Source organism: Azolla caroliniana, unplaced genomic scaffold, assembly GCF_043228905.1.
Source record: "Azolla caroliniana isolate FFs.n. ecotype wild unplaced genomic scaffold, voAzoCaro1.0.p SCAF_17, whole genome shotgun sequence".
In the NCBI taxonomy this organism is placed as follows: domain Eukaryota; kingdom Viridiplantae; phylum Streptophyta; class Polypodiopsida; order Salviniales; family Salviniaceae; genus Azolla; species Azolla caroliniana.
In genome coordinates this window covers 3,346,249-3,373,150 of record NW_028230452.1, presented here as the reverse complement: position 1 = coordinate 3,373,150, position 26,902 = coordinate 3,346,249, and the positions used below count along the sequence as shown (strand labels likewise).

General features: G+C 37.4%; 2 protein-coding genes across 4 annotated transcripts; one reads left to right on the top strand and one right to left on the bottom strand.

Annotated features, from left to right (window-relative positions):
• The first annotated feature begins 8,941 nt into the window (after positions 1-8,941).
• On the top strand, positions 8,942-13,762 carry LOC147852850 (putative serine/threonine-protein phosphatase 2A regulatory subunit B'' subunit TON2). The gene is made up of 12 exons (XM_087333263.1): positions 8,942-9,421; positions 9,982-10,073; positions 10,309-10,371; positions 10,464-10,562; positions 11,214-11,372; positions 11,458-11,529; positions 11,964-12,096; positions 12,213-12,277; positions 12,357-12,432; positions 12,551-12,652; positions 12,765-12,957; positions 13,241-13,762. Exons 1-12 carry the CDS (start codon positions 9,292-9,294, stop codon positions 13,479-13,481), a joined length of 1,425 nt encoding a protein of 474 aa, XP_087189389.1. The 5' UTR covers positions 8,942-9,291; the 3' UTR covers positions 13,482-13,762.
• A 711-nt stretch (positions 13,763-14,473) lies between these two features.
• Positions 14,474-23,696, bottom strand: LOC147852849 (sucrose nonfermenting 4-like protein). 3 transcript variants are annotated; one of them, XM_087333074.1, is made up of 13 exons: positions 23,276-23,696; positions 22,923-23,010; positions 22,342-22,527; positions 22,019-22,123; positions 21,842-21,901; positions 21,652-21,741; positions 17,990-18,109; positions 16,645-16,789; positions 16,311-16,475; positions 15,900-15,960; positions 15,306-15,375; positions 14,829-14,946; positions 14,474-14,745 (listed from the first exon to the last, which is right to left on the bottom strand). In XM_087333074.1, the coding sequence occupies exons 1-13, from the start codon at positions 23,440-23,442 to the stop codon at positions 14,654-14,656; spliced, it is 1,467 nt and encodes a 488-aa protein (XP_087189200.1). In that variant the 5' UTR covers positions 23,443-23,696; the 3' UTR covers positions 14,474-14,653. The 3 variants fall into 3 exon arrangements, with proteins under 3 accessions (XP_087189200.1, XP_087189199.1, XP_087189201.1); XM_087333073.1 differs by having other exon boundaries at positions 15,900-15,964; positions 16,312-16,475; XM_087333075.1 differs by having other exon boundaries at positions 15,900-15,964; positions 16,312-16,475; positions 22,360-22,527; positions 23,276-23,695.
• Between the last annotated feature and the right edge of the window lie 3,206 nt (positions 23,697-26,902).

Genomic DNA, 26,902 nt, shown 5'->3' with positions numbered 1-26,902 from the left:
TTTGTAGTTGTTGCCAAATAAACCCATAATTCAGCTGGATGCGTAATAATTGTTACGCTTCAACAAACTCCAAAATTCTTTGAGATGGAGCCTCAACTATAACTCCCACCTCATTGACCCCCAAATGAAACAAACAATTAATTTGAGAGCGCAATCTCTCCTTTCATGGCCAACATAATAACCGAGAAGACACAAGTAACTCTTTTTGCAAAGAATTACAATGCTCTCTACTAGATGATGGTTTCCATACACATAACAAGAGCGCTTATTGCCATGAGGTAACCAAGTGTTGAACACATGAAGAGCCCTGAATCCTAAGTAAATTACATCCATTCAGTAATTGCCACCATGAAGCCTTAGTCGTTGTCCTCCCATGTATTAAACCCTTGTTCTCAATGAAATATTGAACAATAGATATCCATGGTTGTGAGTTTAAATACATGGCTTGTAATAATGAAAATCAACGAGCCATCATATGCATAGGTAAGTTCAATATTCTAGCCCACCCCCCCAAGTGCTTAAGGGTTGCTAGATTATTCTACGCAACCCAAGTGATTCCCATCTTATCCCTCTTCTTCCACAACAAATATCGAAGAGGTTGTAAAACAGAATGCGAAGCCTTCTTTGTCCATGGCAACAATGGCAAGTAATATAATATCATGGATTCCATGATACATTGTACAACCTTCAAGCGTACATGAAATGGCAAGATTGTGACTTCCAATACATGAACTTATCCCTCAACTTACTAGACATCCATTCAATCAATTGACCATTTGTAACATTCATTCCTAATGGATAGCCCAAATGTCGAAAAATAGAGCCTTTCTTCACCACGGATCCTTGTCATTCTAAACATTCCAAATCCCTTTCAGTACATGATATGAGACTAGACTTCCTCCAATTAATATGTAATCCGGAAGCCAATGCAAATAGGTTCCATAGAAGCATCCCCTTCTCAAGATTCTCTTGTGAGGCTTGTAGAAACATGAAAGAATCATCAGCCAAAGCTTGTGCTACTAGTTGCCCTCCATATGGAAGGTGTAGACCCACAATGTCACCATTTGTTGCAAGCTTTCATAACATCACTAACAAGGGATGAGTAACAATAGCAAACAACAATGGGCTAAGAGGGCATCCTTGACGAACAGATCTTGTGAGGGCGATATCTAATGTAACTCCCCCATTAAGCAATATTTGAGACATCGCATCTTGTCCTAATAAAAATATGAGGCGAGACATACAAGGTCCAAAGCCCATTGTATGCATTAACCCAGAAACAAAGGACCAATAAACATCATCATAAGCTTTCTCCAAATCTAATTGCACCATAATCAATTCTTGATGAGTGTTTTCGATGTATCAACTTTGGCAAATACTTTTGTAATCTATTTCCCAAGACCTTTGTAAATATCTTATACAACTCCCCATCAAAGAAATAGGTCTCCATTGATGAAATTACTCAAGAGATGCCAAATTTGGAACTAATTTAATTAGACCAACCTTCCAAGCTTGAGGCATACAACCAAAATCCCAAGAATGTTGAAACATCAAAGTTAAGGGCCCCTTTAAAATGTTCGAATGTCGCTTAAAAACTTCATTTGTCAAGTCATCCCAATCAAGGCTCTTACCACTAGGAAGATGCCTTAAAACCGTGTCCACCTCATCCTCAATGAAATCTGCATCCAATTCATGACTAATGACATCATGCACAATACATCCAACCACAACATAAAACTCATGACGTTCTCTACTCACCTCATTTGTCATTGACAATTGTGGGCCAATCAACTCCTTAAAGTAATGAGCACATATGTCAATGATTGTAGTAGGATCCACTATCAATTCATTCCCTTGCTTCACATGTACCATATTAGATCGAGCATAAGTAGGATGTAATTCTTGGAAAAACAAATGAGATTGATATTGATTATCTATGAGCCCATCCCTCAGTTGACGCATCTTCGCATAACGATAAATTTGGCATTGCAATTGAGAAATAATAACATGCAATTGACATGGGAGATCCAAAAGCTCCTCATCTAATGATGCATGTCTCAATAATGCATTACACCTGGAGAAAACTTGTGAGAATTGTCGAAGAAGACCTCCATACATACGATGAATGATCTTAATGTTTCATAACGTGATATCCCATGCTTTAACTCCTTTAAGATTCACTTCTTGTGAAAAAATTATCAAAATTTGCTCCATGAGAGAATCAAAAGTGAGTTGAAGCAAAAGAGAAGAGTTAAAGCATCATGGAGGCTTTCCAAGTAAGGATTTATACATGTCAATTGCATGATTACAAACCTCAAACAAATAGGAAAGTGATATGAAGTTCTTACATCTCGTAGAACTGTCATACGAAGTGATGTCGATAAAAAAGAATCATTGTGCATCACATACATTCTGTCTAACCGACTCCATGTTTGTCTATGTTGAGCAGACGGGAAAGTAAAACCTAGATCATTCCCATGCAACCATGTACAAACATGCAACTTCAGAACCTCCATAGCTAATGAATCCCAAGCAAGTTGCTCAGGATCATCCATGATTGAATGTTCAGACGTAGATTGAGATGCATTAACACACATGTTAAAATCACCTATAAGTAATCTTGGACAACCCACACAGGGTTTGAAGGGGTGAGACCATAATGCAATACGTTGTGTGGCTTGGTTAGGGGCATAAATCCAAACCACCCACACAACCTTGCCAAAATACGTAATTTCTAGACCCAAAAACCAACCATAAGGATCATTATGCACCACTTGAGGATAATATTTATCTCCCACGATTAGTATCACACTTGAATAATGATTATTAAGATGTCATGCATAAAATGATGATTATCCACGTTGTCGTGAAGTTGTTCCTTCACGATGTCAAAACAATGTCAAAAATCTATAGAAGTACATTTCCCGTCTAGAGCTTATGACAAGGAGCATGTAGGAATTTTTAGTTCGTGAATCAAAGTTCAAAAGCCCAAGATACAAGCTTTGGAAGGACTAATGCAACTCGGGACACAAATGTAATTATGTAAAAAGGGGGATTCGAAATTAAATAAAGGCCATTTTTGTAATTTCTCAAATGTACAACTACAAAATCGAATTTGTAAAATTTATAAATAAAATAAATAATAATAATAATAATAATAATAAAATAACCACCTTGCATGAGGCGGTTTGTCAACCGCCTCAAGAGGGTGGTAGGGCGGTTGACCACCCTATAAAAGTCACGCCCATGGTGGCTAAAGAGAAAGGGTAGAGCGGAAAAAAGGAAGAGGAAAAGAAGAAGGGGGAGAAGGGAGGAAGCTCGCAAAAAGAAGAGGTGCAGAGGTCGGTCATGAAGCTAGGGCCATGCTGAATAGAAGACAAAAAGTAGAGAAAAGGTGAAAACCAAGAAGTTGAGGTGGTGTATCTCAAATACCTCTTAGCAAACAAAAGGTTGTTAGTTCGAATCCTCTCAAAACAACTAACTTTTGGTAAACAAATTTTGTAATATAAATATGGTATATATAAGAAGAAAGAGACTTAAATAAATAGAAATCAAATAAGTTGAAGTGGTCTATCTCAAATGCTTCTTCTGAAATAGAGGTTGTGAGTTCAAGTCTTGGCATCTATCTTGCTTTCTCGGCTTCTTGTCATTGCACCATCCACACGATCATCCCCGAGTCATAGAACCCTGACGATTGCGACACACAACCACAATCTTCTCGACAACGCAAATGAATTGTGGATCTTGGTAACTCATGACACTTATGCTCAACTGCACATAATACATCCCATTCTTTACTTAACGAAGTTTCCCATGCTCCTCTCACATTCCATGTTACCACTTTCATTCAATCAACAATGTTATGGGTGCACTTGCTCCTTTAGAGCAACTGATGTCATGAAACTAGTCAAAGCATGTTCCAATGCTGCATATGGATTCTCATGCACCACATCCTTAGGGATGTCTATCGAAATCTTTTGTTTAGGTCCTCGTACTTGACGAAAACCTCGAGAATTCGATGAATTTACAACCCATCCCAATGAATAAAATTGAAGGTGAAGGGGTAATCCCTTATCCCTAAATTGTCATTGCCAAAGAACTTTTCAATGACCCTCCCTAGTTCTGGAATTACCTTACCAAGTAGTCTCACAAGTAGTGGGCAAACTATTACGTTGCATATTCATTTATTTCCCCTTCGACTTGCCCTGAACCTAATGTCAATCTTTGTCAACAACAACATCACTACAAGCTCTATCCAATGGTTTTTTCCCCTTATCTATAACCACTAAACTTTGTTTTTCCATATCCATAGATTGAGTTCTCTTATTCTTAGGGCCCAATCCATGAAGTGAGATCTCTTTATAACCCGCTCTAGATGATGTTCCTTTATCCATCACAACCACAATATCTAACACACCAACATCTCTCCCAACCCCTTCATTAGGAACCTCTTAATGGCGATGGCATTCTGCCATAAAGTGACCCCATTCACCATATCCAAAACAATGACCTGCAAATGTCCCCCACTTCAATTTAAAACAAAGTTTTTTCATACCAGGTGTGTTCATACGCACCGATATTGGCCTCTTACGACTTGTATCTCATAACACACAAAATCTGCATTTATTTGTAGCATTTGCATGTAGAGATACCAACACTTTACCCATTTGACTCATCAACTCTAGTAAAAGTGGTCATAAAAAAGCATGCTTACAATCCACTGTTACCCAAACAGTGCTTTCCTGTTTTAACAAAGCATGATAGTTCACTACGAGGAACCATTGCATTACATGCACCAAACATTTATAAAAAAACATAGGAACTTTAGCCAACAATGCATTTCGATGTTCCGGTGAATGAAATACTACATCATAAAACCCTTGTGGTCCTACATATATATTTTCAGCACAATTTGGTGACACGATTGTGTTCAACCTTTACTTAATCCAATGTATGGGAGTTTCCCAATAAAAAAATATATAACCATACGATCATAGAATACATCAAAAGATTGCAACATTGCCTTAGCATCAACTTCCACATCATGCACATCCTCATCAATGCATTCTTTCACTTCATTTTCATTTTCTTCCACAATATCAGACAACAAGGTATTGACAATTTCCCATAAATGATCCCAATTACAATGATCCCTTGTCAACCTCATCTACATGTATTACTTCGGCATATGTCACTTTTTTTCATTAATTTCCTCAATGGGTTAAACCTCTTAGAGCTTCCAATGTCTTCACTTTTTTTTCATTAATTTCCTCAATACCCTTAAACCTCTTAGAGCTTCCAATGTCTTCACTTTTTTTCATTAATTTCCTCAATACCCTTAAACCTCTTAGAGCTTCCAATGTCTTCACTTTTTTTTTATTAATTTCCTCAATACCCTTAAACCTCTTAGAGCTTCCAATGTCTTCCCTTTCACGATTACATTCAACCATCACATTACTCTTTTTTGGATCAATTGTTTCCATATCGATGTCCCCCATAATTTGTGAAGAATTCATGTTTATATCCATTATTCTTGATATGATTTCGATCCAGAATAAAAACAATTTTCCATGAACAAGAGAGACAACCAGAACTCACTCGATTTAAGAGATCGAAGATGATGAAGACAATAGAAGATCAACAATGCGTGTTGAGTATGTGGATGCCGACAACATAAGATTCCTCGTACAGACCACCAAATTTAACTTGCTATATATCTCTTTACGAAGCTCTAATCGAGGGCTTTGTCTTTGTGCCCAATTTTGTTGATGATAGAGAACACAATAAAAAAAACTAATTCTCTTCTTCTTCTTCCCCTCTCCACTCTTGCTTTTTTTCACTCTCTCACTCACACTCTCTCTCTCTCTCTCTTAACTCTCTCTCTCTCTTTGGTAAAAGCACACAATTATATTAATTGTATGTAAAATCCACATTTACAACACTTCTTAGTCTCTTCTACGTACCTATCCTATGTAGGAAGCGGGACATCCTGTAATGCCATTACAAAACTTGGATATGCATTTGAGGAAATGATCCCCACATGCTTTATCATCCAGAAATTCCACATAAGAATATCTTTCAACTTCTTCATATAAGCTTTCACCCTATGTTTACTATCAAACATGAAAGCATTATGCATATTCCAATTGTGTTGCAGTCCCCAATAATGTAAAAATTGGAACAATATCTCCATCTCATAATTTAAAACCATTGTTGAGGTCTCAAATAACAACAGGTTAAAAATTGCCAAATGTTCGATAAATACTGTCAAATAGCACAAGCTATAGGACATTGAACCTATGTGTATTGTCCTCCAATGGAATGGTGCAAAAGAAACAAATGTTTGACCCTAGTCCTCGTCTCTTTAAGGCTGAACCTAATGGAAGCGTACCAATCATGACTCTCCATATGAATACCTTTGCATGAAATGGCAGATGGGAATGCCAACCACGTTGTAATATTTTCCACCACCTTGCATTCGACTTAGATACACTCCATACCTTTTTCTGCTTTAGGTGATAGCCAAGATAATGATGTCATTGCATGATGATACAATACATTTGTAGTGGCCTGTAACATGTGTGTACCATCATGTAACAACCAATTCACCCAAGGTGCAACATCTGTTTTCAATGGCAACGATCCATCCAACAATGGTATATCTTGTTATTTCTCCCAAATAAATCTATAATTTAGGGGAATACATAACCATCATTTGGCATCTTCTCTCTCTCTCTCTCTCTCTCTCTCTCTCTCTCTCACACACACACACACACACACACACACACACACACACAAATGTTGTGCTCCAGTTGGATGCATGATATGGAAAAATGGTTTGGAAGATGGGATGTAACACACTTACTTCATGACACATCACTAGATTCCTTTGTAAATGAGGCATTTCTACAATGCCAATTTATCATGACATTTGAAAAATGTGGAGGCTCACACTTCACAAAATATATACTTTATATGTTGCATCTGACTACAAAACCATATTATTCACCAAACGAGGAAACCACACACCTCAATACATGTTACAACCCATCCCATTGCCATTGCTTCCATGCAACTTAGCTCACATACATTGTAATGTGAGACGACGTGTTGGGGCACAGGTGAGAGTAGTCAATTATGCATGCTTTGCCCAGAACAAGTTTGGGAATATGAGTATCACACTTCAATATAATGCTCTGCCTTTGATCACATCGGACTTTGCTTTCCATAAATCTTTAACCAAACCCAATCCTTGCACAAATTTTTTTCATAGACATGTTGTGCACTCTCGATTGCAATATTGTTGGCAAAGTTCTTGAACATCAAGAGTCACTACTCACTTTCACATGTATCATGTGAAAGTAAGATTTTTTGTCTCATAGGTCATATTTGGCATCTGATTCTCAAAGACGATAATAAAACCTATCTTCTATCTCATAAGCAGTAATGTATTAATTATGAACGTCAAATTACAATAGATGGAATCACCACAAAATCAATCATGGTTTCATGACATCCCTCATCTCTAAATACATTGGTTTGTTGACCTATATAGTCCCATGCAATAAAGGCCGATGCAACTGACAAACATGATGTGTTGCCAACTTACAAATCCCTAATTACTCTTGCGACAACCTCCATGAAGTTTCCAACAAGGAAAACTACCATAGAAATATGTCTTCTCATTGTTGAATGTTTCTTTGAACCCCATATGAGCATGGCATTCTGCATACACAAATAATGCCATAATCCACAATACCTTAGATACTAAAAGGTTGTTTCAAAATGTGGAGAAGGCATTCTTGATTGCACATGACCAAACACCCATTGAAACATGGATTTCATCATTCAACTATATAGAAGCCCACATTGCATATATAAAATTCTAGATAGCATTTGTTATCGAACAACTGATAAATCAATGTCGACAATGTTCCTCTAAAGTTCTGCAAAACAAACACATTTCTTTTTTGGAAAAAAAAAACACATTTAAGAAGGAACACTCCACCTACATTGAAATAAAATCAATTAATCAATCTCTCTCTCTCTCTCTCTCTCGTAATTAGCTTACCCTAGTCTAGTGGTAAGTTGTTACACTACAAGCCACTACGTATTGGGTTTGAAACCCAATTTTACTCACCTCTCTATTATATACTTCATACATATCTCTTATATAATTCACTAGATGCCATTGTGGAATGTAGGGTTGACCCCATGACCTCATGGTCTCCACCTTACCAACCTTACCAACTGAGCTACATCCATCGAGAGTCACTACCCACTTTCACACATATCACGTGAAATGTAATATTTTTGGTCTCATAGGTCATATTTGACCTCCAAAGACGATAATATAATCTCTCTCTCTCTCTCTCTCTCTCTCTCTCTCTCTCTCTCTCTCTCTCTCTCTCTTATCTAAACCCGCACCCATGCCCGCTTCCCCCAAACCCTACACAAGAACCACGTATTTTTCTTCACACCCACAATTACTTGTTGGCACCTTGGCAACGGGAGTGGAGTGTCTTTTTCACTCATAACAAGACTCTCCCAATACACAGGATGGCCCCTTCAAAACCCAGGCGGACATTCCATTTTTTGCTATCACATATATGCACATTCTCGGTCGGCCAATCGAAGAGGCCATCGGAGAGGCCATGCCATCCTCATCTTCTCTAGTGACTAGTCTACCCATCACAACCTCATTCTTATACATATAATGTGTGTGTGTGTGAGTGAGAGAGAGAGAGAGAGAGAGAGAGAGCCCTGCTACAGAATTTGTTTTTGTGGTATAATTCAAAAGAAAGCGAAGTGGGCATGTCCTCCTTCCTTCCTTCAAAATCATTTCATTTTTCCCTTTTTGTCTCTCTTTCTTTTCGCTTCCTTCCATCCCTCTGCAGAATTTGCTCACAAGCAGACCTTTACCTTCTCTCTCTCTCTCTCTCTCTCTCTCTCTCTCTCTCTCTCTCTCTCTCTGTGTTCGTGTGTGGTAGCCTTTATCAGAAACCCTAATTTCCTTCCTTTCCCCCCTTCCAGCTTTGTATTGCACCCCAGAGCATTGGAAACACCCTGTTTCACCCTTCCCTTCTGCTTCAGGCCATCATCTTCTCCATAGTTTCAGCAGGCGCAAAGTAGGTGTTTGTGTTCGCGTTTTCGAGCTAATTACAGATTCACGAATGCGGATCCAGTTACTCCTCGGAAGAAGAAGAAGAAAAAGAAGAATATTGTCTTGTTTAGATTCTCTTTGAAGCTTCAACCTTTTCTTCAGCGAATAGGCCTATAAGTCTCACAACAATGCATAGCGGCAGTGCCAGCAATGGAGATTCTCAGGATTCTTCCTCTTCCTCCTCCTCGATGTTGTGGGTGAGGAACCTCAAGAAATATGTCGGATCCGGAAATGGGCTAGGATCAGAAGCACTCATGGGTATGCTCTTTTTATGTCTACATTGCATTGTGATGATATGGTATGTTTGTTTGCTAGTATTTACGCTGTTTGATGATTCGTGGGCTGTTTTATTCATTTTTGTATTCTTATTAGGTTCATATATGTGTTGTGATTCCTGGCATGTATGTATAATGTATTATGGTATGTTATTTATTTATTGCATTATGATCCATGGCATGTTTCTTAGTTTTATTTTGCGGTATGATTCATATAATGTATCGTTTATCTTTTTTGCTTGCAACTCCCTATTAAAATGAGGAAGAAAGTTACGTAGCTTGTTAGTTTTGCATGACATTATGATAATGACATTCATTGGTTCCAGAAATGTATCCTGTTGCTTGTCTCTTTGTGTTTGTAACAGTTTTTAACTTACACTTAATGCATGTATAGTATATTGATTTTTGTACATACGTGATATATTGGAAGGGAAAGTCCATGGGAAATCTGCTACTTAAGCCTTAAAAAAGTGTTTGTTTGTATTGAGTTTTGAGGTTTGAATTACAGCATTTGACTTTAATTTTCTTTTAAGCACATGCCAGAGCTAGAAACCAAAAAGATTTTGCTTGAGGCATTCAAAGAACGACAGCAGAAGAATGCTCAAGCCGGGTCTCTTCCAACATTTTACAAAAAGGTCTGCTGGAGATTATTATGCTCAAATGCTCTCTAGGTTTCTATGTGCCACTCAATCAGTTATATTGTCAATTCATACCATTTTTCTCTTTTTTGGGGAATGGCCAAGAGGATTTAGGGAAGTAACAAATACTTTGATGACTATGGGGAAAAAATCGGGGGTATTTCTGAGTCTTTCTATTATGTTGTTAGGGTTTATAGATTCCGTTCAATTGGTTTACTTGACTGTTTTGCAGAAACCTGCTGAGGGTTCTATAGGGAGCAAAGTTCAAAAGCTGGCAAGATTTACTTTTCTGAAAGTATGTGAGGTTTTATTTTGTTAATATTTGCTGTATGTGCAATTTTTGTCATGGGCAATAGGTTTGAAACGCTTAATGTTATTCAAATGCAGAAGCAAACTGAGCAATTGCTCAATGCTGATGATCTTGATACAATGTGGGTCTGCCTAAGAGAAAACTGTGTAGTTGACGATGCAACTGGTGCTGAGAAGGTTTGTACGTTTTTCTGGATAGGAAAGATTCTCTAGGTCTTTTCCCAACTGTTTTGTGAATTAAACAACTGATTTTAAAGCATACACTGAAGGATGCAAATGAAATAAATCATAATGTAGAACTTCTAAGCATTTTCATATTCTTGAAATACATGATTCTTATACTGCAGAAATTGGTAAGGTCTATTTATTTTCCAAAGTTGTTAAGAATCAAGCAAATATTATATTTTGGTCCAGTAAACCATGTCTCTTTTGATGAAGAAGAATATGCAGCAAGTACATGGACCATCCCCCTCAATTTGATTTTTCATGGGTCGAAGGCAAATTTTTTTGTTGTCTTAAACCTACGTGGGCAGTTCGGTTGTTCACAGGTTTAGACGATGCTGTAATGGTTGGGACAATTATGAACCTGGTTCTTGGCATTTTTTTTATTCATCTAGAACTCTAGAAAAGTTTTCTTTGTCTGGAGGAATGCCACGCAGATTCATGATTGCTTCTATCCTAATTTTTAGTGCAATATTACTTAATTCAAGAAACTTTTGATTTCTGTTAGTATGTGTTATGTAGCTCGTGTACACCACTTTAAGATCGACAAGCTATAGGTTATATATATATATATATATATGCTTACTTCATTCCTGTGAACTGCAGATGAATTATGAAGATTTCTGTCACATAGCAACCATATGCGCAGAGCAAATTGGTTCAAAATGTCGACGTTTTTTTTGCCCATCTAACTTTATGAAGTTTGAAAAGGATGAATTTGGAAGAATCGCCATCTTGCCATTCTATTTATATGTGATGCGCACTGTAAGGAATTGATAGTGTACCTTATGTATGCTAGAGAGTTCTTCTGCAACAGAAAATTTATGCATAAATGTTTTGGACTTCCCAGGTTTCATTAACGCAAGCACGCATTGACATGAGTGAACTTGATGAGGATGCTGATGGTTTTTTGCAACCTCAGGTATTTTCATAGCATATATCGTCCATATACTTCAGCAGACTTTATTGAATGGGTAGCTTGCTACTGGTTTTGAATTTTCTGTGTCTTTTCTTTTTAAATAGATTATACATTGGATTTGAAGGTTTATTTATTTATTGCTTGAACTCCTGAATTATTAATTCATAACAAGAGCATAATTATTTAATTGCATGTGGGATGTTATGTATGATAATGACTAAGCAAGGAAGCAAATATAGAGTGTTTCAGAGATATTACCGATGATTTTGAAACAATCTGTGGGGTGCATAAATCTGGATAAATGAGAAAGAAGAATCCCGGCCAATTTTATAGATTTAAGCCAAATATTATTTGTTTTCTATGCTTTTCTGGCATTTGCTACATTACTTCAGGTATTTGTACTAAAATATTTCAGTTTCATCTTAATTATTCTTAAGGAAATGGAGTCATACATCAGGGGCCTTATCCCTAACTTAGCACAACTCAGGGATATTCCAGGGCCATTCTTGCCAATGTATTGCCGTATAGCGGTGCGAAAATTCTTCTTCTTTTGTGATCCACATAGGCGAGGTATCTTGTATATACCTATCCATTTTTCATGTATAGAAAAAACCAAGTGTCTATTTTTGCCTATTTATTTACTAGACCCAACACATCTGTCAACTGTACCAGTCATTTATTTGCAGGAAAACTCTGTATAAAGAAGGTTCTTTTGAGCAATTGCCTCGCAGAATTGATGGAACTTCACCAGGTGCTGTTGAAATTACTGATTGTGAACTACATCTTTTGTTATTTCTATACTCTCAAAAATATTTTGTATTCTAATGTAGGAAGTGGAGGATGAAGCAGCTGAAGGAGAGCAGACAGAGAATTGGTTCTCTTTGGGGAGTGCTCAACGAATATGTGGTAAGGGTCAACGACAATCCACTCGTCCATAATTGTAGCTGTTAGATTAGGCACGTTATCTAATGCCATATGGTTTCAGTTTTGGATTTGATATTCTTGATGGAACACATGTCTGCAGATGTGTTCTTGTCGTTGGACAAAGATATGAATGGAACTTTAAGCAAACAAGAACTTCAAGAGTATGCTGAAGGCACACTTACGGAGATCTTCATTGAACGTGGTTAGTTTCAAGACTTTGATTGTTCCAGTAGAATCACATTCAATCTCTCATGGCGTTATCATTGCATGTCTCTGCGATACAAAGAAATTTATAAACCACTACTTGGGTGCAGTTTTTGATGAGCATGTGAGACGGAGTAGGAGCAGTGGAGGAAGTGGTCGAGAAATGGACTTCGAGAGCTTTTTAGACTTTGTATTGGCGCTCGAGAATAAGGATACATCAGAGGGTTTGACTTACTTGTTTCGATGTCTGGATTTGCAGAATCGAGGATTTTTAACCACAGTGGATATTCATACACTGTTCAGGCAAATGCTCTCAATATTTCTATACATTTTCTTATCTGCCGTGAAAGTTATCATGCTTTTAATCTGGCTCATAGTTCCACCAAACCATTTAAGCTTCTATCATATTCTAGTCCACATAAGATTTTCTCAAATAAAGAAAGGTATTGCCATATTTGTGTTTCCTGAAACTGACATTTCCATCGTGAATGTGTGCACTGGTGCACTGGTGGAGGTTGCTACAGAGATCCAAAAGAGGTTTTGCTTGAATTTATTTACCTGTTTTTTATGTGCTTTTTTTTTGTAGGGATGTGCATCGGAAGTGGATTGAAGGTGGGAATTACGACCTTTGTATTGAGGATGTTAGGGATGAGATTTGGGACATGGTGAAACCTCAGGATCCTTTGAGGCTTACATTGCAAGACTTGCTTCAGTGCAGACAAGGAGGTACTGTGGCAAGCATGTTAACAGATGTGCGAGGGTTTTGGGCTCATGACAATAGAGAGAACCTCCTTCAAGAAGAGGAAGAGGTAGAAGAGGAAGAATGAAGCAACGTCCTCCAGAACCCTCTCTCTTGTTACAATATATAAAAACCATTCAGTTTCTAATTGGCTGAAATCCTGGCTTGGTCTAACATAGGCTGTTCTTTCTAAATGGTTCCACCCCTTCCCCACAAAAAAGGAAATATAGGGTGATTCTACTGGTTGGCTTACTTAAAGAATCTCACCTATAGACTTTGAAATGATGTAATGTGTAAACAAACATGTTTCTGATGGGTCCGCCGTATGCAATTTTTCTTTACTTTTGAGCTTAAGGTTATCATTGTTACGACTTTGTGTTTAGGTTTTCAATGTTAACAGATTACCATGAATAGTCCTTCAAATTTTACGTTTATGTCCCAAACTGTGATGATATCCCTAAAATGTTTATATGTCATTGGTTATGCCTCCTGTTTGTACTATAAAGGCTTAAAAGTCATGTGACTGTAGACTATTTGAACCCATTTACAAGTTATTTTAGCATGATACATACCATATTAAACCTATGATTTAACTGTATACATGAAGCCTTCTTGTGTACCAGACTCTTGTTGCCAGTTTGGTTTATTGGCCAATGTAGAATTTGAAAACTACATATAGAAAGCCTATACGTATCATTTGCATTGTCACTAGCACAGTTTCATCCTAAATTCCATGATTACACAATGGGTTCAAGTTTGCTTCATAACATTTCGGTTTCATGCTAAAATCCATGCTTACGCAATAGGTTTCAGGTCTGTTTCCTATCACAGCACAGGACAAATATGTTTGCTGCAGAATCAGTAGAACAAAATGCTATTATTATGTCTATTCAAAACCCAATAGTAATTACAATTCACTGCCAGACCGCAGGACTATTTGTCCTCTTTAACCATTGCTTTTTAGGCTATTACTGGAAGTATCAGTTAGAACTTAAAGAGTCATGAGACACAGTCACAACTGAACTCTCAAATATTAATGCCTATACTTATACTCCTGTAGACCATGAAAAAATCCATCGATCCCAAGAATGTTATCTTTAACATTACCCAATTGTAAGTTGCTTTCGGAGCATCACGAGATGGAAATATACTAAAAAGATCAAGAATTACACATGAAATGCTTGCAAAGACCACATTGGCACTTTGCTTACTGAGTGTAGAATATATGCATGTACACGAAAAAAAATAGGCTGCTCCAGACTAGCTGAGAAGAAATTTAAAGACATCACTCAATGTAATAATGCCTTCGATCTGCCGACTCCCTGCTTCTACACAAATAATTCTACGAACACCTGCAAAAGAACATGCAAAGCTCATTCTCTGGATAATGGTAAGTTCTAGCATTAATATAAATTCTTTAAAGGAAGAAACCTACCAGGTATTGCCAACCGCTCCAATATGACCTGTAAGGCATCAGTGCGAAGGCACATCTGGCATCTTAAAACAGGAGTCGTCCCTACTGAACTTCTTCCATCATGCATCAACTGCAAAGCCTGTCATAGATTCCAACATAATGTTATTATGAAGCTCTGCAACGTGAAAGCTGACACTATTTCATGGGTGACATTGTATCTTACGGAATGCATCAAAATGAAAAGGACACCTCTAAGCATAAACAACTCTGACTCCATTTCAAAACGAATTGTATATTACAATGTTCCTTTTTGGCTTATCAAAACATTCACCCAGCTCATAAAAGAAAATTTATTTCTTGAGGTAGACTTTGGTGTTCTTTGGTTTAGAACAAGCCGAGAGAAGATCCGTCCATTCATATTCAAACATCCAAGAAAATCAATATATGTAGAATACAATTAGTTGCTGGTTACTCAAATTAATGCGTGAAAGTTCTCACTTGTTCAACTGTCAGATGCTCGAGCTGCACATGCACATATGTATTGTCCCTTGCCAGAGCTATAATGTCACTGGAAAAGAAAAACATGCAAAAGCCACAGTTCAAAACATCTCTACATAATTAAAAATCTCTTCCCTTTTTCAAATGTTAGTTATCACAACGTGCTAACATGCACTCTTGAATTATAACATTCGTTTCTTTTGAGTTTTTGTTCTCATATTTAAACAGAAACCAACAGAGTTTCGGATTCTTTAGTGATTTAAATGACACAAAAAAAAAAGATGGTTCTGTCTAAGAGGCCAATTTTGACCAATGCGACCAAATCAACATATCATCTTGTGTGTGACTCCTTCCTAAGAATGCATGCATGCACATATGTGCTCATAGAGAGACTCAGCGAAAGACAGGGGGTCTCAGAATCCTATTAAAACCCCTGTAGAATTTTCTTCATAGGCCATATTTACATCTGTAAATTCTGATAGATTTATTTATTTATCTATGTACATATATGTGCACACGCCTCAATTACTCATGAACCTGCCAAAGATATGTTCAATTCAATTCCAGAAGGATTAGAGTAGAATAAGGGCAAACCTTCTTGCATAGACATCAACCAAAGATCCATTCTCATCTACAATTGGTATCGAACTCACTCCTGCAAAATGAAAAAGCACAATTTTCCATTCCCTTCTGTAATTTATAAGCATTGTTCTAAAACCTGAGAAACTAATACAACACAATTTGAATGACTGTAAATAAAAATAAAAGAACACCATGTCAGGTTAATCATAACTTTATTCTCCATTATCCCTAAAATCAGGTGATTATGGACACGGCATAAGAATTCCCGTTTCCAAACCTTGATTGTTATTGTGGACAGTATATAACAATGAGAAGAGAAGCCAACAAGTATGATGCAAATTGTTATTATTTTGAATGGGCTTGGTACTGATAGAAACGTAATATGAAATGATCATGCCAATTATTCAGGTGAAGGTTTGAAACCTTGATTGAGAACTGCTAGTGCAGTGCTTAGAGGAGAAGTTGCCCTGAGCACTGCAAGCTGCTGATTAGGACTATCGCCTCTCCATGTTCCCAATGGCAAAGAACCAATTGGCTGATTAAGAAGTGGTAATGATCCAAGTGAATGCTGAAAATGTCTACATACACCTGCATACACCACTAATTGCAAATTAGAGAAATCTGGTCGTTCCTATGTGAAGGGATCTCCCGAACTCCAAGAGTTGACAAAAAAAGCTTTTTGATTGAAGGAAATTAGTGTATTCAGGACACGCATATATTTATCCAATTAATCTGAGAAGCATAATAATCCCCTTACATTTTAAAACATCTGAGAGAGTGGCCAGATGCAAAAGTTGTGGCAATTTTTTCTCCTGGGCTGGGAAATAGAGAACAGGCACAGAGGTCACCTGATGGTGCAACAGTTTCTGTGCCACCTCCTTCAAGGAGTCATCCGAAGTGACCTAATCATAATGAATGGGGACATCGTTATCAGTATTGAAAGTCTATATATGAGAATTTGTTTCTAGTAGCCAAGTTTCAAAGTCACAATTTATATTGCCAACAAATTAGCTCAATTATCACCAATCACATCTCCTCGTCTTCAACAATCTCAACCCAAAGATGTGCACCTAAAAATAGGAGCAAAATACATTTCTTCATACATCAGATTCAAGATGTCGGTGCAATACCGATGCAAATTAAGAGAAGCAAAGCAGACCACGGACCCTTGACAGGGAAGATGGGAAGGACCAGTCCTGGGAAATATTATATATTAACTTCTGTCTGGCTCTCATATCAGTAACTTAAGGAAACCCTAGAACATACAAAATTAAAAGCCAAAGAGACCTCAAAATTATCACAGATCTTCAATTTATTTAGTGATGTCAACTTAGCTTTATTAACTTGTACAGGATGTATGTATTCCATCTTCCTATGGAAGCCTTTGCCTACTTCAGTACTAATGTTACCAAAGGACTCTCCCAAGTCAATGAACTTACAAAAAATAGAATAGTTGATTCTATACTTTTACTCTTCTGGCTTTGAGTGGAACTTGGCATGCACATCAATGAGGATATACTAAACAGAATGGTCATGCCAATGTCATGGTCCATCCTTATTCACTAGTTCCAGCAAGTTGAGAATCTAAACCCCATGCAAGATCTTCCTAGCAGCATCATACTGCAATTTCCCTTTCAAATATTCCACGATGCATATGAATTTGGCCATTCTAAGGCCATGTCATTTTGCATTACTGTCAATACTTGACTTGAATGTTCACTGATCCCAGCAGATATCTATGTCAACAATGCATTGTTTATAATTAATGATATGCACTTAAGTGCATGATTTAAGAAAATGCCCCTTCTCAGGTTATAACTAGTGATATCGATGCATCACATATTCTATTAATCCTCCAAGACCTGGAATTATCTTCAATAGTATCAAAGATTGCTTCTTTAGAGCATTTTAGGTGTACAACAGTACAGTATCCAACTATATGCATGCAAACATGCATCTGAACTCAATCCATAAAGCTTGCAGACATGCTACGGGCACTGCTTCACAGAAGTCAAAAAATACATACATCACACCCACTTGATGATTAAAATGCAATACATATTCACAGTTGGAAATGCTAAAATAAAACGAGTGAATCTCACATAATGAAGACAGCGTCTTCTAAGCATCTTCTCTCCACTCCTGATTTTTCCATCTTTCCATGCAGCTATAGTGTGCGTTTCCAATTCCTCCTCAGATAGAGTTGCCCGCTGGCTTCCAAGCTGGAATAAGTATTGAAAAATCTTTAAACGTCACAATTTTGGTCACTACATCATAGACATGCTTGTGTGAGAAGAAAAGCAAGAACTAAAACAAAACAACCCTCGCTCATGTTATGGAATGGTTGATCTACAGAATCAAGTTACCAAATGATGATTTACCTTCAGTAACTAACTCAAAAGATGGAATTCCAGATTTTTTACACGTACAAATCATAACCAAGACAAACTTTGGCTTCGAAGACTGGTAGAGGAAAAATACGTAGAAGTAAAACTTGTAAACGTTTGAGGGCAATCTCAAGAATTCACAAAAACTAGATCAGTGGGAGATTGTTCTGAGATGCCAAAATCGCCAGTGAAACCTCCTCCCCCCCAAAAAAATAAAAAACAATATTAACGAGCTCTTGACCTGAAATTGATACATACAACAAGCTAGACTAGAGATTACATCTTAAAATGTTATCCTATATAAATCTGCAAGACTAGTAAAACTGCTTAACACACCGCATATTCTCATGAACCAAGATTTTTAGCTTCAAGGAACTGCAACTTCTTAGCTTAGATATTGTCATTAGCTAAGCATTTAATTTCTAAGCTTAGAAGCTCCAAAAGTTCTGCCTTCAAAAGAGCACCGGAACTTCTGCCTTTGAAATATTTCCAGCATGGGCTAATGTAAGATGAAGAGTTCTCCAAAATGAGGAAAGCACTTTAAGTGTTGGGTGATAATGGCCTTGATTTGTCAATAACAAGGATGATAGGACCATGACAGAGATGGATGTGGCCTAATCTATTGTAAACAATTTCAAATGTTGTGGTCAAGAACCGATTTATGTATTTTTTGATTGACTTGTAGCGTGAGGACTGATGGTGCTGATGCAGGTTGTGACAGCCCTAATTGTTGCCTTTTGACAACTTCTCTCTATGTCTCTTGATTTGTAGCAAGGATAGTCACAAACATTGTTGTTCTTCATATTCCATTATCCTCCACAGTAGACCAGAGCCTTGCTTGAAGAGGTAGTTGTATATTCCACTTATTTCATGAAAAAAAAACATGGCAAACATAGTATTCCTCTTATTCCACATCCAAAGGGTACAGATGGCAAATTTGCTCTCCCAAAGTTTTGTGAGCAGATAAACCTGTCGCAATTTCTAATTGTCCTGATTTTCCCTATCACAGTACATAGAGCATGAGAGAGATCAATCTACAAACAGGTGGAATGTATGCTATGAATCATGGCTTCAAGCAAGTTGGAATAGTTACTATATGTTCGAGAATCAATGTAGCCAAAGTGATACTTGAGGATGGGAAGTGAGGTTGGTCATATTCAATGCTATGGTAGTCCAATGTTGCTTTATGGAATGTTAGTGAGGGGTGGCACTATCTCAATTGTGGATAAAATCCTCAACATCTTATCCTATCCTGCTGTTAGAAACATGTGCTTCGCCCATAGAGGTACTAGCCATGTAAAGAGTATACAAGTATATAACAAAAGTCAAGAATATGCCCTGATCATAGATTGCCAAACAAGCTTGGAGCATAGGATGCAAAGTACAAAAAACTAGTAAGAGCAAAATCCTCTCATCTGGATGGATGCTTGACATTATGAAATGGTTTTAAGGATGGGGAATAAAATATCTATTGGAGCTCTCAGTGATGATATGAAGTATGTGATCATTGAGGATAGATTACTAGAGGCACAAAGGATGGCAAGTTGCAAAAATGTCAAAATTGGAATATTACATTGCAAATATTAACCCCCAATATTGGCCCCAACACAAGGAAAAAATGCCAACACATATTCAATCTCATCTCACTACCCCCATGAGCCCTGGCTCTTGGAGATCCTTAACACTTCTTTGAACTTGCTCACACAAGTTAGGTGTTGAGGTAGCATCATGGCATCATGACGCAAATATGAAGATATGCAAGGCACGCAATGAAAACCTAGTGGAGGATGAATATCACTTATTTATCACACTCGGAGTACTAGGTAATTCGTGAGAAAAATGATGACTTGTTAAACAGGCGTGATAATGTGAGTGGCATACTCAAATTTCCACTGCGAAGGGTGACCACATATGTGCATACATTATTCTCATGTCGATAATTTTTACTACAGAGTAGTAAACCCCCTTCTTAGGGGTGAGTCACATGCAAGATGATATGTTGATTTGGTCCCATAGGTCAAAATTGGCCTCATCATGCATGATAAAATTTCTATTCTATTATGTTCTATCTATCTATAAAACATAGGTGTGCATAACAAGACCTAAATCCATCTTGCAACAAGTGTAAAAAGAGGGCCTTATTGTAAGACATCTTCCTACCAAGAGGAGTCGTGGGGCTAATCCATGTACTCTCATTACATTTTAATATTATAAGTTCAGATCACTCTCTTATTTCCCATTTTGGTCATGCATAAGTATAGACAACCCATGCTATATTGGAGCCATCTAGTGCATTTATATTTATTCCACGTGATTTGAACAATTCTACAATGAATATCTCCATGTCTTGCCAGCATGAGAGAGAAAATATTGAAGGTGTTCATGAGAAATAACCATCAAATTGGAGTATGTTTGCTTTGGAAATTCCCAAATCTGCTGGATATAAATCACAGATTGAAAGTGAAAATTTCACCATTGAAGCTGGCTCCCATCTCAGCCATTATCATGGGGACTGATGCTTTAATCCCTATCAGGCAAGAAATCATCAAGACTACTGATCTCTCCAATCGAATGCTTGGTTGCAAGTTTCTACCCCTTAGAGAAGAGCTGGTTTATGAGAGAGAGGGGAAAGACTAAGAAAGAAAGCGTAGCTCAGTTGGTAAGGTTGTCCAGCAGAGACAAAAAGGTTGTGCATTCAACCCCTACATTCCAAAGGAGGACGTAGATTAGTAAGAGCATGGGACACAGGTAGGGTATAGGCCTCATACAGAGAGAGAGAGAGAGAGAGAGAGAGATTTATTAACATCTACTAGAGCCCAAAAATGTTCGATAAGACAAACTATGATTACAAAATTCAGTTTATCCATACTGAAACAAAAATAAATGCTCTAGGTTTCCTAGAGATCCATGATAATGATCCTAATGTACAGAGTGGAACGATTCTTGAGGTGGTTTACAAGCATGAAGTCCGTAACTAATATGTATGGGATGCCTACTGGTGAGGGGACATAATATCTGAGGCTGGTTGGCAGTGGAGTGAGGTTATAATGAAGTTAGCCAAGTGAACTTGGGTGCCTATAGATGGGTTGGACATGGTAACCAATGATTTCCATGATCAGGTGTTGGTATAGCCAATGTGCATTGTATCTGGTACTCGATGTCTCCGTTATCATGCTCAATATATCATGACTCCTGGGGACATTGTCAGTGTGTGTGGGGGGGGGGAGGGAGGGACAGAGAGAGAAAGAGAGATGAAGAAACAATTTAGCATCATGGACTTTTCCTAGTAGCTTCAAAGAAAATTCAGGACTTGCACAACAGATATAAAGATATAGACAAGACAAAGTACAAACGAGTACGAGCTAGGCCAAGTTTACCTGCACCAGGATTTCCACAAAATCGGATGCTGTCAACATTCCCACAAATTGTTGCTGATCAGAATCCCACAAAGGGGCCAAGGGTATTCCCTGTGCTTTAAAATAACATTATCAGATAACAAGTTATTTCTTACGGATTTGTAATTTTTTCATTTGATAGAAGAAAACTATAATCAGGGAGTTTAGAAACCTGCTCATACAACACATGGAATGCCTGTTTAATTGGCATTGAAATGTCGAGCGCAACAACCTGTTCATAGCAAGAGTTATCGTGCAAATTAAGACACTATTGATGTGGCTGTGTTAGGTTGGATCTTAAAGTTATTCATGAAAGATAACATAATTGTGAAGTAGACAGAAAAATTACCTTCCCTGATTCTGGTAGAATCTCATACACTGTATGGTTGTTCAAAAAGTTATCAATGATAAGCTGTGATGCACTGTCGATGCCTTCCAAGGACAGTTTCTGAGACTGTCAGAAACCTGATTTAGAGAGCTAGAACCACCACATGAAGTTTCATAAAACATATTCCAAAACATCCCTAAATTCCTAGTACATGATATTTGAGTATGTGTATACACAAGTATCCCTAGGTTTCCAGCAGGGTGTAAACTTTCTAGGTATGAACTCATGTAATACAAATGATGAACAATAAATTAATAACAAATAAATATGCAAGCAATATTTACATTTCTTAGATTTCCTACATGCACATCACCATCTTCAACCTCCATATTCCCTTGGCCCACACCTTGTGCAGTTGCTCCTCTCTCTACCTCCTTCACAACCAAATAATTGTTGCAGTTTCCTGTAGTGTCGATTACAATTTGCTGTTGCTCATCATGCCTCCATTCACCATCCACAATGAATTTAAACTGCATATTAGATATTGATATATTCATGCTTTAATAAAACTGACAATTTTGTATGAACCCAATCATTAACAACAAAATATCAAGCCGCTACATTGTGCAATTTAGTATTGCCAACAGTATAGAGGATAAATGCAGATCATGAGAGGCAGGGAATTGTATAGTTATACGGAATAAATAGTACAGTCATCTCTATAGACTAATATAATGCCTGCTTTCACATTAGAGTAAATTTCTACTGCAAAATGATTGAATGAAATTAAGACTTTATATTTTAAAAGAGGTTTCCATTAACAATAACACTTTCAAGTTGTCCCCCTCCATTATTGCTTTTCTCCCTAGTTCTTTAAATGAATTGTGCTCTAAATGTCAAAACAAACTCTGGAAAAGTTTTGCACCTGGTAGCTATTTGGAGCAAGGGGAATGACAGCTTGAAAAACAGATGGACAGCCTTCCACGGGTAGCATCTGTATCATTTTGTGCCACCTGTACAGGAAAAGAACATATAGAAATCATAAGAAAGATATTTGTGAAACAATAAATGTGTCTCTTTACCACGTATAACATTGATGTGATTTTATTTTTTTTGCATGCATCCACAAGAGAGAGGTAAAAAAAAGAAGAAACAACATAGACAGCATCTGAGATTCTAATCTCCATCCCAATTGCTCAATTAGAGTGAAATGAAACTGAAATTACAACAAAAAAAAACAAAAAAAAAACACAGAGAGGAATGGAGGAAGCGATGTACCCAGTGAATGACCCACAAAGGAAGACGCGAAGTCCTCCATGTGGCCATAAGAAGCGTGTCGGGATCAGCGATGAGGATGAAGATGGAAATGGTGATGCTGATGATGCCAATGATGACGAAGAGGACAACAATGATGCTCCGGAGGTACCTATGGGCTCTCTGGACATTTGCTCTTTTCCACTCTCTATCTCATATATATATATATATCTGTATCTATCTGTGTTCTCTACTCTTATCTCTCTCTCTCTCTACGGTCTGTCTCTGTCTCTCTCCATATACCTCTGTGTCAAATATGGCTGCAATCTCTGTATGCGCGCGTTTTTTCCTGTGAAACAGGTCCCTGTGCTTTTCCCCTGAATCAACCAAGTACCAGTCAAAGATCCATAGCCTCGAAGAGGATGAAAATACATACCTTTTTAAGGTTTAGAGTCTATACACCGCCCCCACCCCTTCATTTTGATCACTCTACATAGACAATATGTATATGCATTCATAACAAACAATTTACACACATATGTATGCATAGATCATCTAAGCCGAGAGGCTTACTTTTATCGCATTGATACATGATTATGTTCTTGTAGTTAGGGTTTGCGGATCTGAGAGAGAGAGAGATGGTTTGATCATATTGGAATGATAGATAACAGTGCACGTATCTTGGCAGATATCCGTCACAACTTACTTTTTGAGACACATATCGGAATTCACCTCTGTATTTGATTATGTTTTTTTATCATTGGGGTTTGTGAAACTAAATGTGGGCACACATATGTGTGAGTGATTGAGTGAGTGAGAGAGAGAGAGAGAGAGAGAGATGCTATGTCCATTCATGGACATTTGATTGTATTGGAACGATACGTAGAAGACTAGATGTGCAGGGCCCTTACCCTAACTACCTTATTGTTTGCCACTGAACTTTGGTGGGTCAATTTTTTGCCATTTAATAAATAGGTTACAATGTTCGTAGGATTGCAAAGTACTCAAGTTGTTGAAAATGTTAGGTTACAATTTGTTTATATGTTGACAATGAAGCTTGTGAGCAAAATGCTATATGCTCTTGTATTCACTCCTAGATCTTGAATGGTCCAGAGGTATTTAGGTAGTGTCAAGGTCCCCAAAGAATAAATGGGACCCAATAAAGTCGTATCCCCATACCAGTGCCATATATGAGAATAAACTACAATGTAAATACTTGCAACAAAACTAATGGGGGTCCGATGATTTGAACCCTTTAGGACCACCATTTAACTGGTTTATGATGAGCTCCATCAAGTAAACATAGTTTTCCCAACATTACTTGGTTGAAAAACAATGTGTACATACAAAGTACACAATGCATATGTTTGAAAAAAATAACACTTTAATTTTGATTCGATTGATTGTTTGATTTTGATATTGGTAGAATGTGATCTCGCGCCACATGGAGATTTCAAATTTTCTAGAGAATAATCTTTTTGCTATGAAGATTTACGATTGATTGCCTCATAATCCATATTGTCACTTGAGTATAATCTAATAATGCAAAAGAAGTCGTGATTGTTCATTCATACATGAATGCACAAGTGGCAACTTGATTGATATGCTCAAGCTCGATATCATGTGGCACAATTTTGTTATTAGTTGGAAACATCCTTTTTGTTGCTTGAAAGTTTTGAGCAATCTCTTGCCAATCATCAACAGAATCCGCATTCAATGATTTTAGTGCCACATAAATGTGGATTTCCATTTAGGGCTAATATCAACTACGATTAAGTCATGTATCAACATCAACGCCTTTGAATGCATCCAACAACCCATATTTTCTATGCCTGATTAGTTTTCATATCATTTAGGCTAACTTCAACTAACAAGGTGTGGGGACTAGGTCTTAAGACGTTTACACTAGGGAAACAAGGAGCAAAAAATGAGTGAGCTTCCCTCGAGGTACATCGGAAGGCATGGTACGAAGCCTCCTTGGTGCTAAAATGGCAAGCATCTTGTCATGCAATAGGATAACACACAAGAACGTAGTGACATCTCTCGGTTGAGCACAATATAACTCAATCCCAAGTATGCAGAGTCATTTCCACGAGATGATGTCTATGAAGGTTTCGGGCCTTGGTGGAAGGCTCTAGGGGAAGGGTGTGTTCACACGCATTTCGTCTGAATGCTTCTACTTAACGAACGAACCTCATCCGGTCTACATTGGAACCCACATCAAGACCCTTTGACCCCCCACTTCTTTTCGAGAGGCTTGGGTGGAAATAAAATTAGGCTTAGTGTATAGTCACTTTCGAGTATACTACATATTGTACACTACTAGAACTCTTTTAGTTTAAGTTCTATTTTTTTTACTTAATTTTATTTTTAGTTATGATGATTGGATAAATACTCTATTGTTGTAAACCAATTGTCTCATGGGCCAAATTTGGCCTTAGAAGACGTTAATACATCTTTCTTTCTTTCTTTCTTTCTTTCTTTCTTTCTAATGGCATCTGCTTCTTCAATTCTTTAAAGTGTCTTCGATTTTGGATAATGAAGAAAGCACAATTATCATGGGGGGAAACATCATCCCATCAGTAAGCATTTTTTTCCAACAGTTTCATATCGTTCTTGAGACAAAAAAAAATGCCCATTATACAGTACTCCATACGCATAAGATGATCCAGATCCTACAAAAAACAAATTTGTCACTTAATCTGCCACTTCACCCTCCAGGTAATAAAACAATATCATGTATCAATTAGAGAGTTTGATAAAAGCATTCTAATGGAAAGAATGGATGTCAGATTTTACTGTTTCATCCCATCCTGCAATCATGGTGTCCATGATAAGCACATTCCTCGATGATACTAATATAATGTGTGTGCAAGAATTTTTTATGCCTCGGTGACCAGAAACTCTTCTCTTATTCGCCAGTTCATGAAGATGATGCTGCATATTGTGAAGCTTAATGAAAATTCTATGCTTTTCTACATACAACACAGAATCAAGTCCTGGTAAAGTAGTACCCAAACACCAAGATTCTTTCCACAAATTTGGTAATCTGCTGGTCCTCCAGCCATTGTACCAAGCAAATAAGGATTGATTTCAAGTATCTTTTGTACAAATTGAGATGCTATCATATAATGTTAACAGTCCAATTTTAGCTACAGATTCTTACAATTTTAAGTTCAGAATCTAAATCACAGCTAGGAAGTTTGCTAAGTTCCATGCGATGAGACTACTCGTAATTATTTTTCATAGGCACCCTTACAATAGCTGTAAAGATGGTGGAGATTTGGAGATTGTTGTGGAAGTGTGGAAATAACAATATATAACCAGAAGTACCGAGGTTCGGCGAATCAGCCTACTTCCTCCAAAGCAGCATGCTCTATTACTGTTGGGAGAGAAGAATACAAATTGAGGATATCATACTAAGAGGTAGAGGAGCGTTTTTATAGCTCCAAACCACCTCCCTCAACTATGTGTGATAAAGAATGGGCCAAAAAGCTAACAAATCTCCACCTTGGCACAATCTTTAATCCTTCCAAATACAAATCCTCTCAAGCAAACAAAAAATAAAACAGTCTGCTTTCAAATCTACGTCATGAGGCGCCAACTTTAAATGTGTTGGATATTAACCAAGTCTAAACAATGTTCAAACTT